Source organism: Eutrigla gurnardus, assembly GCF_963514095.1.
Source record: "Eutrigla gurnardus genome assembly, chromosome: 2".
Lineage (NCBI taxonomy): Eukaryota > Metazoa > Chordata > Actinopteri > Perciformes > Triglidae > Eutrigla > Eutrigla gurnardus.
This window is the reverse complement of record NC_139916.1, coordinates 27,855,970-27,870,042: the sequence shown is the minus strand read 5'-3', so window position 1 is coordinate 27,870,042 and position 14,073 is coordinate 27,855,970. Positions and strand designations below refer to the sequence as shown.

The 14,073-nt window shown below is 46.4% G+C and overlaps 1 protein-coding gene across 6 annotated transcripts in view; it reads right to left on the bottom strand.

Moving 5' to 3' along the window:
- chd6 (chromodomain helicase DNA binding protein 6) overlaps positions 1-14,073 on the bottom strand; it is a 98,681-nt gene that overhangs the window by 4,315 nt on the left and 80,293 nt on the right. For 3 of the 6 annotated variants that reach the window (XM_084025123.1, XM_084025124.1, XM_084025122.1), the window contains exons 35-44: positions 13,149-13,913; positions 12,293-12,547; positions 11,053-11,374; positions 8,514-9,935; positions 4,065-4,216; positions 3,321-3,617; positions 1,525-2,142; positions 1,099-1,344; positions 748-888; positions 313-417 (exon numbers count right to left, since the gene is read on the bottom strand). In XM_084025123.1, the coding sequence (XP_083881249.1) occupies positions 313-417; positions 748-888; positions 1,099-1,344; positions 1,525-2,142; positions 3,321-3,617; positions 4,065-4,216; positions 8,514-9,935; positions 11,053-11,374; positions 12,293-12,547; positions 13,149-13,913 (4,323 nt within the window). The remainder of the gene's footprint in view (positions 1-312; positions 418-747; positions 889-1,098; positions 1,345-1,524; positions 2,143-3,320; positions 3,618-4,064; positions 4,217-8,513; positions 9,936-11,052; positions 11,375-12,292; positions 12,548-13,148; positions 13,914-14,073) is intronic. The other 3 variants (XM_084025125.1, XM_084025127.1, XM_084025126.1) reach the window with 3 other exon arrangements.

The following is a 14,073-nucleotide window of genomic DNA, read 5'->3' as shown; positions in this document are numbered from 1 at the left end:
AACGTATGATAAACACATTTAGACGTTAATGATGATGAGAACTAGTTCAATGCAGCTCAGCTTTCACACACAATAACATGCTTTCTGGCGCCTCCCAGAGGAAAAGTGACCACATTGTAACAGTAACGTGTGTTCAGGAGCCTGAGTGTGTTCATTACAGGAAAAACAGCAGTGACAACAATGAGCTTGTGACGGTGCACTTTTGCTGGAATTAACTGAACATGAATATGTCCTGAACGTGACTATTCCACATTTAAAGGTCTTTTTTGTTGTTGTTTACATTGTTTGGGTGTGAAAGGCCTCTTTACTCACCGAGTGTTTGACGACGTCAGCCCAGTCTGGAGCCACGTAGTACTCCGAGTTGGCATCCAGCCACCTGGACAGCTCTTTGATGGCCGGGGCCATGGCACCGCCGAGCTGCAACAACACAACACGGACACTTATAGTGTAGTATAGAGCCACAATAGTCTGCTGGCCTCTCAGCTCTACGGCACTGGACACTGAACTTTATCAACAATCACATTATTTGTTTTTGGTCTGCATGATATGACATTATTTTTAATTGTTATTTGTAAATGTTAACAAGCACAAAATACAATGAAAATTATGGTAAAAATATATATAAAACTGCAACGGATGTTTGCAGTACGTGTTTTTCTCTCAATATTGCCCCCCTCTCGGCTCTGTCATTTTTTTTCTATCCAGGATGAGGCAATATATATATTTCTGTGAGTGTGTGTTTTCTACCCTGCGTCCGGTGCCTCGGTGTACAACAGGAACCCTCTCCTCCCCAGTCAGAGAGTTGATATCCAGCTTTGTGGGGTCTTTACAGCGATGTCTCCTCTGCTTGGGACGTTCCACAAAACCATGTAACAGACCTGCTCCAGACTGCAGAGGAGGACAGAGGACAGGACGGAGGACAGGACGGAGGACAGGACGGAGGACAGGGGAGGTGAGGGACAATCATGTATGACGTCCAGAAAGAGGGTCAAAACAGTCTTTAATCATGTAGATAAAACTATAAAGGTGTTACATAAAAGCACAAGCTCCTCCCACAGCAGGTACTCATGAGAACCATGAAGGGAGGGTCAGACGTACATGAGAGAAGGCAGGGAGGTCCATGCTGTAGCCCGGGTTCTGTCGCAGCCACTCGATCAGACCTTTACTGGCTGCCTCTCGGTCGATGGCCACAATCTCCGGCTGAGGGGGAGTCTGGGTGGGGGTCGGCGTGGACGAGGAGGACGGTGTGGGGGGGCCAGCAGGTCGCTCTGAAGGAGAGGGGGACGGCGAGGAGGTGGAGGAGGAGACGGAGGAGTGGCTGACCACCTCCACTCGACCCTGCAGCTGGAAAGACACACACACACACACACACACACACACAGACACAGGTGGAGGTGTTTTAACAATTCGGGGAAAAGAGCTTCCCCTGGGATCTTTGGTATTTTCCCCTGAATGAACGAGCTGCTGTTTCCCACAACAACAACATCAGAGCTAACTTTCGCCGTTACTCCTCCCTCTACCCACCTGAGACTCTGGGAGGTGCAGTCCTCTGCTCTTGGTGAACTCAGAGTACAGAGCTTCAACGTTTCTCCTCCTGCCTCTCCTCCTCCTCAGTGAGTCGTCTCCTCTCAGGCTCCCATTAACTATCTGCCCCGTGACGGGATGGATGAGCCCCGCCTGCAGAATCCCGGCCATGTCGATACCCACAGAGCCCGGGAGCGGCGCTGTGATGGGCGGTGGCGGCGGCAGCTTATGGCCGATTCCTGGTGCAACCACAGCCTCTCCTGTCCCAGCACCACTGGTGGTGCTTATTTCTCCAGACGGCTTGGTTAGATCTATGGCGGATTCTTGCCAGCCGTTAATCAACATGCCTCCTGCGCGATGAGAGGGCGGCGCCACTACGGGAGCAGTACTACTGGAGCTGGTGGTGGCGACGACGCTATGGCACGACGATGCCGACTTCCCAGATAAAACCTTGGCAGCGGCTGCAGCAGCAGCAGCAGCTTCATAGTCGAACGACCTCCGACCTCCCGCTCGTTTGAGCTCAGGGAGATAAGGAGGAGCCACCAGCCTCTCCTGTAAGAGAGGCAAGGAGGTGAGGCGCCAAGCTCCGCGCCCACATGCGCCGCCCCGCGACATGTACTGTCAGAGTGGACAGGGTGGGTGAGGGGTAGACAAGGATGGGAGAGAGATGATGGCTTTGTTAGACACACATATGGACTGAGACACAACACAGTGGACGCTACCAACCAGACCTGGGAAAACCTAGTTACTGAACCTGAATTTGTTCAGCTGAGTATTTAGTAGTGTTGTTGATTCAGGTCCTGAATCTTAAACATTTAACTGCAAAGTATTTTAATTTGTCATATTGTGGTAAAAGGTAAATAGTAGCTAGTGTGTAGCTAGTGACCTGAATATTGCAAATGAATTGAGCTATGAGCTGATCTGGAGTCAGGTGGCGGAAGCAGCTAGTCCCGACAGTGTGTAACGTTTTGGATGAAACACACTGTACAGACCTTAAACTGGGTATAAATGAACAGTGTTTTCCTATCCTTAAATGTCTATCCTTTAGTTTCTTTAGTTGAGTGCTAGTGAATGAAATCACTTACGTGTCTACCTGCCCAAGTCTGATATCAACATGTATAGTATAAATACAGAACACATTACAGAGACAGGAACTTTACAGAGAAGCAACGGAGCAATGGTGTGAATGAGAGATGTCCAGCGCTGCCTGATCAACCTGGTCACGTGTTTTCTGTTCTGACTTAAGGGCAACATGACATTATTAGGGTTTGGTGTTGTTTGAAAATGTTCGATTCCGATACAGATTGCGATACCTTGAATTCAATACCGATAAGACAAGGATCATTTTTTAAATTAACGAAAACCTCATATCCTAGTAGAACGACCATGTTTCTATAAATGACTCTAGAGGTACAGATGTGTTAGTACGTTGTTAACCAACCAGCTACCGCCACACCAAACTCTGATGTTGCTTGCTGGTGAATGTTTGTCTTGCTTTCTCAGGCAACGGACCGTAAAGCACCGACATTTGGCACCGTTTGTCGATACCTTTTCTAGTCTTACACATTCTATACTGTACCAATAAAACTCATAAGGAAAGGTTACACCAAGTGGATGAAGCATACATAAGTTTTTATGTAAAACTTCTTCTAAATTTGTGTCTGTCTAGCACTATTGATTAGCTGGACACCACTGGATGAACCATGGCATGAGATAGTGGAGATACATATACAGATGACAAATGCATAGATATGTACAACACAGGGAATTTCAGTCCTACATTTGGTGGCTCTCACCTTAGGTAGTCTTGTGAGAGGGGGAGGGATGGAGAACCCTGGCCCAGCACCCGTCTGCTGGACCCGGGGCTGGCTGGGAACAGAGCTGGAGGCCGTGGTGGTGAGGAAGCTGGCTCGGTGCTGGTGGTGGTGCTGGGCTAAACTGTTGGCCAGGCAGGAGTTTGCAACCACGGAGCCGGGCGAGTCATACTGCTCACTTGACGAAGGCCACTTCCCCTTCAGGATGGCGTGGCAGATGCTGTCCAGGCGGTTGATGATGACCCGGTCCTGCAGGGAGCCATACGACAGCATAGGACTCTATTCATAGCATGAAAGTGGCTGAAGTGTGAATGGGTTCCTATCCTCTTTAACTCTGACAACATGAGAGGACGTTTATCAATGTTCTACAAAAACAGCATGAACAAGCCTAATTCAGAATGTATCTTTTTTCATGTAAAGAACCTGTGAATATTAGATTATTTATGAATCATTACAATATTATAATAAAAACAATTTCTAAATAAATATTTGTATTGTCATATTTTGAATTTGTATTATTTATATTTTCATCACTCTAATAATAATACAATAATATAACTCTTAAATATATCCTACGAATGGAAAAAGGGGCATTTAAAATAAAGAAATAATGATTTATTATAGTTTTATTGCTTACACATTTAGTGCTTAACATCTGCAGATTTGCACGTCATGTAAAACTACGTCTAGAAATAGCCATTTGAGACACAGATGGCAGCACAGTACCTTGGGCCACTCAGAAAAGGAGTAAAGAGCTTTCTCCTGTAACAGCTGAGCGATGGTGGGCTCCCTGGAGTCCTGGAGGCTGTCAGGAATCTCAATCATGGAAACAGGAGCTGCAAACCTGGGACTGCCAGCGTAACCTTCAACCATAGCCACTGAGGAGAGGAGGACATGCCACAAGAAGCACCACGTTTTTAGACATAATGCAAACAACAGTACACTACTCGGTGGTTTACAGTCAAGGGCGGCATGTGTGCTTAAAATGACTAAAGCGATGAGTAGTGAGCTTTGTTCACATACAGCTTATGTCAATAAGTTGTCGTCAGTCTGTGCTTTCTTAGTTGATGTGATCTATCATCTGCTGAGCAGAGAATTGTGGGTCAGAATAGCCAGAAAAGTATGCTGGCTTGCATATTACAGAATGAATGGGATGAAGTAGGACAGGGCTATTCAATTAGTTTTGAATGAGGGCCGGTTGATGGAATGAAAAATATGGCTTGAAAATGATGAGCATCACATTAACAGCTACAGATACTGTAAAACACTACATCGACATATGAGTGCATATATTGTCTTATTTTATCAAGTAAAATATAAGTTAAAGGTTTACTCAACAGCTTAATAGTTCATAGAAATTCAGGTAAAATAGGTTAACTCAAAACAAACCATATTTAATCAACATAGGCTGCCTCCAAGTGTTGCCTAAAGGCGCACTCACACCACGGCCATTCGAGCCGTACCGTGCCTCGGCATGATTGCCCCCAACAAGGGGTCTCCGCCGCTTTGCATTCACACTGTACATACGTCATCAGGTCCTAATACTTCACACGCATGGCTTGATGTTGTTTTGAAGGAGCGCCATCTCTGCATATATTTATAGTCAACACTCGACCTGCATCAGCGCATGTGAGCACGAGCGGATCTGCGCGAGCAGGCAGCGCGAGCACAGTGGATTTTAGCCACACAGCATCATTTTTATTATAAAAGTACTGGTGTGAGTTGAACCGGACCAGTACTTTTATAATAAAAATGACGAGTCTGAAGAGTGCAACAGCTTATCAAAATACAGTGTCAACTTTCCGTGTTTTCAAAGTAGAAAGCGACATTGTGGTGGTTCAACGAGGCAGACGGTCATCAGAACAACGTAAAGTACATGAAGAAGAACGTAGCGGGGGCACGCGGTGAGGATTGTTGTGGCCACGAGTCTTGCGGAGCAAGTCTACACTGCTGCGTGGAGATGAGAGAGGGCAGCTCTAAAAGGGACAGTAGATATTCCTTTGCCGGCCAGATCCGGCCCAGGGGCCGCCAATTGAATAGCCCTGCAGTAGGACATGCTGGTATATTTGGCAAACTGAACTTGACATCAAACGTTCTGAACAAGTACGTCCTGAACATGTTGTGAGCAGACACATTCTCGACAGGCATGTACTGAACGAGTACGTTCTGAACCGGTACCTTGTGAATGTGTTCCTTCTGAAGATGCTCTGAACAAAAACGGACTGAACAGGTACACTATGAACACATACGTCCTGAACATGTACTGAACACATTCGGAATGGGCAACTTCTGAACATGTTCTGAACTGGTACCTTCTGTACTGTAGCTTATGAACTGGTACATTCTAGACACATTCTGAATGGATATGATCAGAATAGGGACATTCTAAACTTTCTAAACTAAAAGTAAGTTCCAAACAGACAAGTTCTGAACATGTCCTAAAGAGGTGGTTCTGGGGCGCTCAGATAGCTAGGTAGAGTTGGCGCCCCATGTAGGCTGAGTCCTTACTGCAGCAGGGTTCAAGTCCGACCTGTGGCCCTTTGCACACTTTCAGAAGGTACCTTCTGAACCAGTTCTGAAGGGGAACCTTCAGGGCAAGTTCTTAATAGGTACATTCAAAACAGACACATTCTGAAGAGGTACTTCCTGAATGGGTAAATTCTGAACAGGTACCCGTCAACTGTTATCTCCTCGCTACCATCCTCAGAACAGTTCTCCTTAATGCCTACTGAGGAAGCCTCCTCCATCCTGATGTCCTCACTCTCCTCTTCTTTGGACACTCTCTGTCCCCCAATCTCACGACCTGCGCGATCATCTCCCCCCCCTCCCTGGCTGTCTGAACCTCTGCGAACCAACAGATCATTGTTGCGAGCATCAGAGAGAAAATGGAAGAAATCGGGCCAGCACGAGGACCTTACTCACTACCACCACCTCCTCTCTGACTTCACCTCAACTGTTTCGGCAGCTAAATCTGCCTTCTACCTGGCAAAGATCAACTCTTCTGCCTCCAACCCCAGGAAACTCTTCTCCGTGTTCTCCTCCCTCCTCACCCCTCCTACCCCCCCCCCCCCTTCCTTCCTTACTGCCGATAACTTTGCAACTTACTTTACCAAGAAAGTAAATGACATCAGCTCCTCATTTACGCCTATTCCCTCCCAGAAGACATCTCCCCCAACTCTCGACTCTGATGGTCTTACCAGCTTTACCCCCCTCACCTCTGAAGATGTTCACGCACTTGCTAAATCTAACCGTGCCACCACCTGCTCCCTCGACCCGATTCCCTCCTCTCTTCTCCAGGACATCTCACACGACATCTTGCCATTCCTCACCACCCTGATCAACTCCTCCCTCACCTCAGGTGTCATTCCAGCGGATTTTAAGACAGCTACCGTGAAGCCTCTCCTTAAAAAACCCACCCTAGACGCTACTGACATCCAAAGCTACAGACCTGTATCTCTTCTTTCATTCCTCTCTAAAACCTTGGAACGTGCCGCCTACAACCAACTGTCATCCTATCTCTCGCTGAACAACCTCCTAGACCCTAATCAATCAGGATTCAGGACTGCTCACTCCACTGAGACGGCCCTCCTCACAGTGACCGAGTCCCTGCGAGACGCCAGAGCCTCGTCCCACTCCTCCGTTCTCGTTCTCCTCGACCTATCTGCTGCATTCGACACAGTCAACCACCAAATCCTCCTGTCCACTCTGGCTGAACTTGGCATAACTGACTCTGCTCTCACCTGGTTTACATCATACCTGACAAATCGCACCTTTCAGGTCACATGGAATGGCTCTATGTCCAAACCCTGTTCTCTGGACACGGGTGTCCCTCAAGGCTCAGTATTAGGACCGCTTCTGTTCTCACTATACACCAGATCACTAGGTTCTGTTATCACATCGCATGGATTCTCCTACCATTGCTACGCAGATGACACCCAGCTGTTCCTCTCTTTTCCCCCGTCCTCTGACACTCACATTGCAACTCGCATCTCGGACTGTCTGGCTGACATCTCTGTCTGGACAACTGCACATCACCTCAAGCTTAACCTGAATAAAACCAAACTCCTCTTCATCCCAGGGAAAGACTGCCCTCGCATGGACCTGTCGGTCACTGTCGAGGGCATCACAGTATTGCCGTCGTCAACTGCGAGGAACCTGGGTGTAATCCTCGATGACCAACTATCCTGCACCCCCAACATCACTGCTGTGGCCCGATCCTGCAGATTTGCCCTCTACAACATCTGCAGGATTCGGAGCTTCCTCACAAAGGATGCAACGCAACTCTTGGTCCAAGCACTGGTCATCTCCCGCCTTGACTACTGCAACTCTCTCCTGGCCGGACTCCCGGCCTCTGCGATTAAACCATTGCAGCGTATCCAGAACGCTGCAGCACGCCTTATCTTCAATCTACCCAAATTCTCCCATGTGACCCCCCTCCTCCGTGACCTCCACTGGCTCCCTGTTGCAGCACGCATCCAATTCAAGACGATGACACTGGCCTTCAGGGCCATCAATGGAACGGCACCCATCTACCTTCAAACACTGGTCAAACCTCATGCCCCGAAGCGAGCACTTCGCTCCTCTACTTCAGCTGGCCGGCTGGTACCACCATCGCTGAAATCAAACAAATGTCGCTCAGCAAAGTCCAGACTCTTCTCTGTTCTGGCGCCTCAGTGGTGGAACGAACTCCCGACTAATGTCAGGACAGCTGAGTCATTTGCTATTTTCCGAAAAAGGCTCAAGACTCACCTGTTCAGACTTCACCTCGACTAGCATGACCCACTAACACCCCCCCCCCCCCCCCCCCCCCCCAAAAAAAATAATAAGAAGAAAAACCCTTACCTATAGCACTCTGAACGTAGCACTGTTGCTCTTGAACTACTAGTTTACTCAGATGAGGACCTAACACTTGTTCTATTTTTAGCTCTTACTTTATCAGCAATGATACGTTGTGGTTTCCTTGTTTCCTTCTTTTGACAAATGTACTTATTGTAAGTTGCTTTGGACAAAAGTGTCTGCTAAATGACCTAAATGTAAATGTACCTTTTCGAGCAAGCACGTTCTGACTGCTGACGCTGCTCTAGTAGATTAAACAACAGACAAATAACTAGATATAAATTAGATAATAGTTTTCTGGAGCTCTAATGTACATCACCCTTTTAAAACAGTTCTCACCTGGTGTAGCTGGCCTCTCCTCCTTCACCTGGCCTTTCCCAACCAGACTCTCTGAGGGGTCCACCAGCCCTTCTACCTGCTCCAGTTTCGGGGTCAGGACTGTGCTGTCAGCCTCCAGAAGCTCCTGCTTGGTCTCAGCTTTAATCTCAGGTAATGCTGTGAACTCAAGGTCCTCCGGCTTGGCCTCAGGTTTGACCTGAGAGCAGTCCGGGTAGACTGTGAACTCCAGACCATCTGGCTTGGCTTCAGGCTTGATGTCAGATGTATCAGGAAAGGCAGTCAACTTTAAATCCTCTGTCTCTGTCTCAGTCTTAAGCTTAGCTACATCTGGATATGTAACAAACCTGATAGCTGGTTTTGCTTCAGGTTTGATTTCGGTGCCATCCGAGTAGGCTGCAAACTGGAGGCCAACTGGTTTACGGTCTAAGCTCTCAGACTTCATGGGTGCACTTAGATCTTCAGGTTTGGCCTCCAGAGTTTCTGGTTTGACAGGATAGTCTAACTGCTCAGCTTTGGTCACCAGGTTTTCTGACTTGACGCGGTAGGAAACAAATTTTCCATGTTGGAACTCAGAGCTGTCGGGACAGACATCCACAGCAGTCTCTGTCTTTGTGTCCTCGACCTTGACTGGCAGCGTCTTTTCCCCACCTCTGTCTGGTAACAGAGAAAAATTAAGTGTGTCAATACTGTTGACAGGTAGAGACTTGATTTCATCTTCCACAAGCAGATCGTCTTTGTTGTCCTGATCTAGGGAGAATGTCAAGACTCTATTCTTGTGTTCTCTGCTGCCATCTGGCAGGTTCAGATCTTCAACTGGACCTTCATAGTTTTCCTGATCCATGGGCACTTCAGTTTTGAGTCTAGCTCTGTCATCGCTCTTGGACTTTGATGCTACTCTAGCAGGTGAGATCGAAGTAGTAGGGCAGGAGGGTTGTGTGTATTCAGAGTAAATGCTCTGCAGCACCATCTCATTGGGTTTAACGTCTAGTTTCACTGCAGTTTCATCACAGGGTTGAACCACTGGAACATCCATGAGACAATCCATCTGTCCTTCTGAGATCTCATCCACCTGATCTGCCAAATCTGTCCTCTCCACTGCACCGTCCTCTCCAGTTGTGTCCCCCATCAATGTTTCAGAGTCAAGAGAGTTTCCGAGTGTCTCTTCCTCCACCGCCTGATACAGGATCAAACCATCCACTTCATCTCCAGGCGCTTCAATAGACTCGGGACACGCAAGGCCACCTTGTTCCAGCTTTCCAAGATAGGGGTCCACGCCTTGCCGTAACTCCTCTTTATGGTCTGATTTGTCAAAGCTCTCCTGAAGGTCTTCATCCTGTTCACCAAGGCTGGGCTCTGACACTATCCCGTCCATCTGTGTTACTTCCATGGGTTGATTCAAGACTCCCAAACTCTGATCTGCGCCTGTGAGGATAAACCACAGATATTAATACAATTATGTGGACAGCAAATTTAAATAAAAGCCATGATTAAACAATCTTCCAAATTCTTTGGATTCATTTCATATTCAGGATCAGGACCATAGTCTGTATACAAGATGTTGATGGAAAAAACACTAACATAACTGTAGGGTATATATTAGGGTATATATATATGGCAACTATTTTAAGAATCCCTGGTTGGTTGTTTTATTGTGTTTTATTGTGTACAGCTCAGGGATTTCTGTGTACATAAAATGATTCCATGAAGGAAGGTTAAATTTTGGATCCAGTTTGTGAATAAGTCCATGCTAATATATCCAGCTAGAGTCTTGTTTATGTTCTGTGTTTCTGGTGACTTGGCAACATATTATCGTAGCTGATCAAATGGAGCTGGTAGGTCAGCCTGCTGGTTGACTTTTCTCAGCTTCAATCCGGGAACTTTTCAGACACAAATAATTGTGGTATCCCATTAATTTAACACCGTTTATTAAAGTTGGATGGCCAGGACTGATCCTTTTTTGGTATTTATACTTCTGCAAATTAGTATTTAATCCAATGTTTAGTTTAGATTAGATTATCTGAGTATCAATTTATTTTGATAACCCTAGTAGAGAGAGTGCAAGTTTAACGTTTCACCTCCAAGAACCGGAGGTTCATGCCTAATCAGGACCAGTGTTTTTTAAACCATGTTACTGGGTCACCCAAGTTGGACATTTCAGATCCTAAAAGTTCAGACTTTGAGGTATTTAAAGAGCTTGCTTCAAGTAACAACTTTTAATAATCCTGACATCTCTGGGATGTGAGATCCAATAACACACCTATAGTTACTGCTTATCACCATAGGTGCTGCTGCCAAAGAGAAGGAAACATATCTTCAAGGTTGTAATTAACTTTTTTTTTATCCTGATCACAGAATATTTATCATTCAACTTTGACAATTTGGATTGTTAATAAATTGAAAATAGTTTCATTTTTATGATTCTCATACGATAACTATACTTTACCAACATTTTAAGAACCACAGTTTTTCCAGTGAGCACTCCTGTAAAAGCAATGCATTCTGGGAGACATTGTAAACACTACAGGTAGTTTTGACATACCTTGGTCTTCGTCACACTCTCCTCTTCCCATCCTTTGATTTTCTGATTCTTCCATGTTCGCACGCTCCATCGCTCCCCTCGATAAGTCTTCCACTTCCTCCACCTTGTCGTCAAACTGGAACCCGGCACCTCCTTCCTGGCCATCTCCTTCCTCCACAGGATTGGCCAGGCTCTCAGTGACATCAGAGTGGCCCAGCCTATCTTGCGGCTCGTGGGCAGTGATGACAGACAGAGAGAGAGGAGGAGGGGGGACATAGGGAGGAGGGGGGCTTGCCGACAGGTCGGTCTGATCAGCGCTGGGCTCCTCGCTCACACCGATGTCCTGAACACAGGAAAGAGTCAAAATGAGATCAGCTGCAGCCAAAAGTCCTATTGTGATGATCATCTAAATGTTTACTAGGCAATACGAGATAAAATACTACGAAAGATGAATATACTGTAATTAGAGTTACTACAAGAGGACAGAAGGTCTCAACATGTCAAGATATAAAACAACAATTTATTGTGTTAAAAACGGGTATTTCAATGTCAGATAGAGAGTAGAATCAGATTTCAGTGGTGGCAGGGTAGGATTGTTTCTGTGATCCAAATATATCAAATAACTCCAGCGTAAAATCAAAGACACAACATTTATTGAAAAAAGACAGACGTAATAATTTCCAAAATTCACAGGACCTTTATCCAACAAAATGTTCTGCTCCAATTCATAATTGTTGGCATTCAGCCTTTGAAAAACTAAATTTGACCTGCGGTCAAAAAAGAAAGTTGATTTAATAAAAAAGAAAATTAATCACTTTATTCAAATTGAGGATTTGTTAGATAATTTTAAATATTTAAAATCTGAATAAAAGATATCCAACCAATTTGGAATTGTATACAAAACATATTCGTATTTTCTCAATTATAACCATGTGCAGTTTAAGCTACTTCAAAGTACTATCTGTATGAGAGTAAGTTCTAGCATCTAACATCTAGCATCTTCAGCAACAGCTTCAGCAGGGGAACCCAAACTTCCCTTTCCCGGGCCACATCAGCCAACTCTGACTGGGGGATCCCGAGGCGTTCTTCGGCCTAGGGTGCTCTGGTACCACGTACACTTATGCATAAGGATGCTTTACCATTAAAACCTTGATAGAAGGTTTGAATGTAAAAACTGAATTAACAGAACTTTACTTTTTCCTGCTCCACTGAAAAAAAAAATGTTTTTCAGATTGTAAATAATTTAATCTGCACTACCAACCTTGAAGAGCATGTAGCTGGAGGACAGCGGCTCCACAGGATCCCCTGCAGAGGGGTGAGAGGGAGAGGACGAGGGTGGGAGGCCCAGACACTCCTCCAGAGTTCCACCTTCCTCCCCTCCTCTGTCTCCCCGCTGCGCCTCCTCATCCTCCTCCTCCAGAAAGCCGGCCTCCAAAGTGGGAGGACCCAGGATTGGATCGGACTCATTGAACATGTGATGAGCTGGACTGGAGTGGTCTGTACCGTCCCAGGGAGCCTGCAGGGACAACGGTGGTGGATGAAACACGGATTTTGCATTGATTTCTACGGTGGCTCTGAGATCTCAATTCACCGCAATTCAAGAAAACAGATTCAAACACTTAACTCAATATTTATCAGATTAACTTCTGTGACTGCTAGCATATATTCCTTTTTTAATTTCAATTCCAACCTTGATAACAAAGTCATATTTTTTGCCAGGTTGTCCACATTTAAGATAATCCTTCACATTTGTCCCACAGTGAGGACATGTGCAGGGTTACAGCAGCAATACCAAGATAGACCTATACTCAATAATGAAACTCTAAAAAGAGGATCAAACTAAACAGTTATTGCAATTCACAAAATTTTCAACCACAGCACAATGTCATAATGCCCAAACAACACGAGTGTATTCAGCTGCGTGCATCACTTGTTACTGTCCCCTTGGAAACAGTTTCCATGGTGTTGTGACTTTTTTGCAGAGCTTTTTCTAAATGCTGCACAGAGTTATCAAATTGATGATTTACTGTATCATTTGAGTTTTTTATCATTTGCAGTGTTGAGCTCTCTGGACATTTAACAGAGTAAAGGAGAAAGGAGAAAACAGATCATGGTACCTGTAACTGATCCAGCTCCACCGACGGCGCCATCAGCCCCGTTTCCTCCGAGGAGCCCTGCTCACCAACAAGCACGTCACTCCTTAGTTTTGAATCGAAGTCTGTTCCTCCGACCCCGTACGAGTTGAGCATGCTTTGACCTCCTGCAGCCGAGTTGAACGGGAAACCGTTGAGGGCGTCTTTGGAAGCCTTCCCTCCGTGCAGAGCGTCTGCAGACATGGCGTCATGCTGCAGCGAACCCAGCTCCAGGGTTTCATCCAAAGGAGGACAATCGAGGAAGTCTCCCCGAGACCCAGGCACTATTCCCAGACTTGGTGAGGCAGAGTTGTGGGCATCCAGCGGTAGAGGATGGAGGTGAGAGGAGGAGGAAGGAGCTGATGGAGGCCCAGGGTGATGCTGGTGGTGATGATGGTGGTGGTGGTACTCAGGAGGTTGAGGGGAGTCATACAGGCAGCAGTGAGGATGAGGCAGCTGAGGATGGGATGAGGAGGACGACGTGGACATGCCAGGATGAGTCACCAGGTGAGGGTGGTGATGACTTTGAGGATGAAGATGAGACGGGTGTCCCCTCACGTAGTTCCTGTGAGCTTCCAGGAAGCTCAGCTGGGGGTCGTTCAGGATGTAGAAGTCTGTGCGGCTCAAGCCGTGGCGCGCCGCCCCGATGAGGAGGTCACGGTCGTGTTTACCGGACTCCCACCAGACCGGGAGGTAGAGGGAGGGGCGGCATAGCTGGAGGCGGGCCGACAACAACGGGTGACGGAGAACCTGAGGGAGTTCGAGTTGCAAATGTCAAGTTCAGTTTCAGCCTGGCTTTCATTCCCTTTATGTTTTGGTTCAGTTAAAACATGATTTTAACCGTGTTCACACCAAACGCATAGTGTAAATTAGCTTCACTCGCATAGGTTTGACCTAGGGATCATTTGTG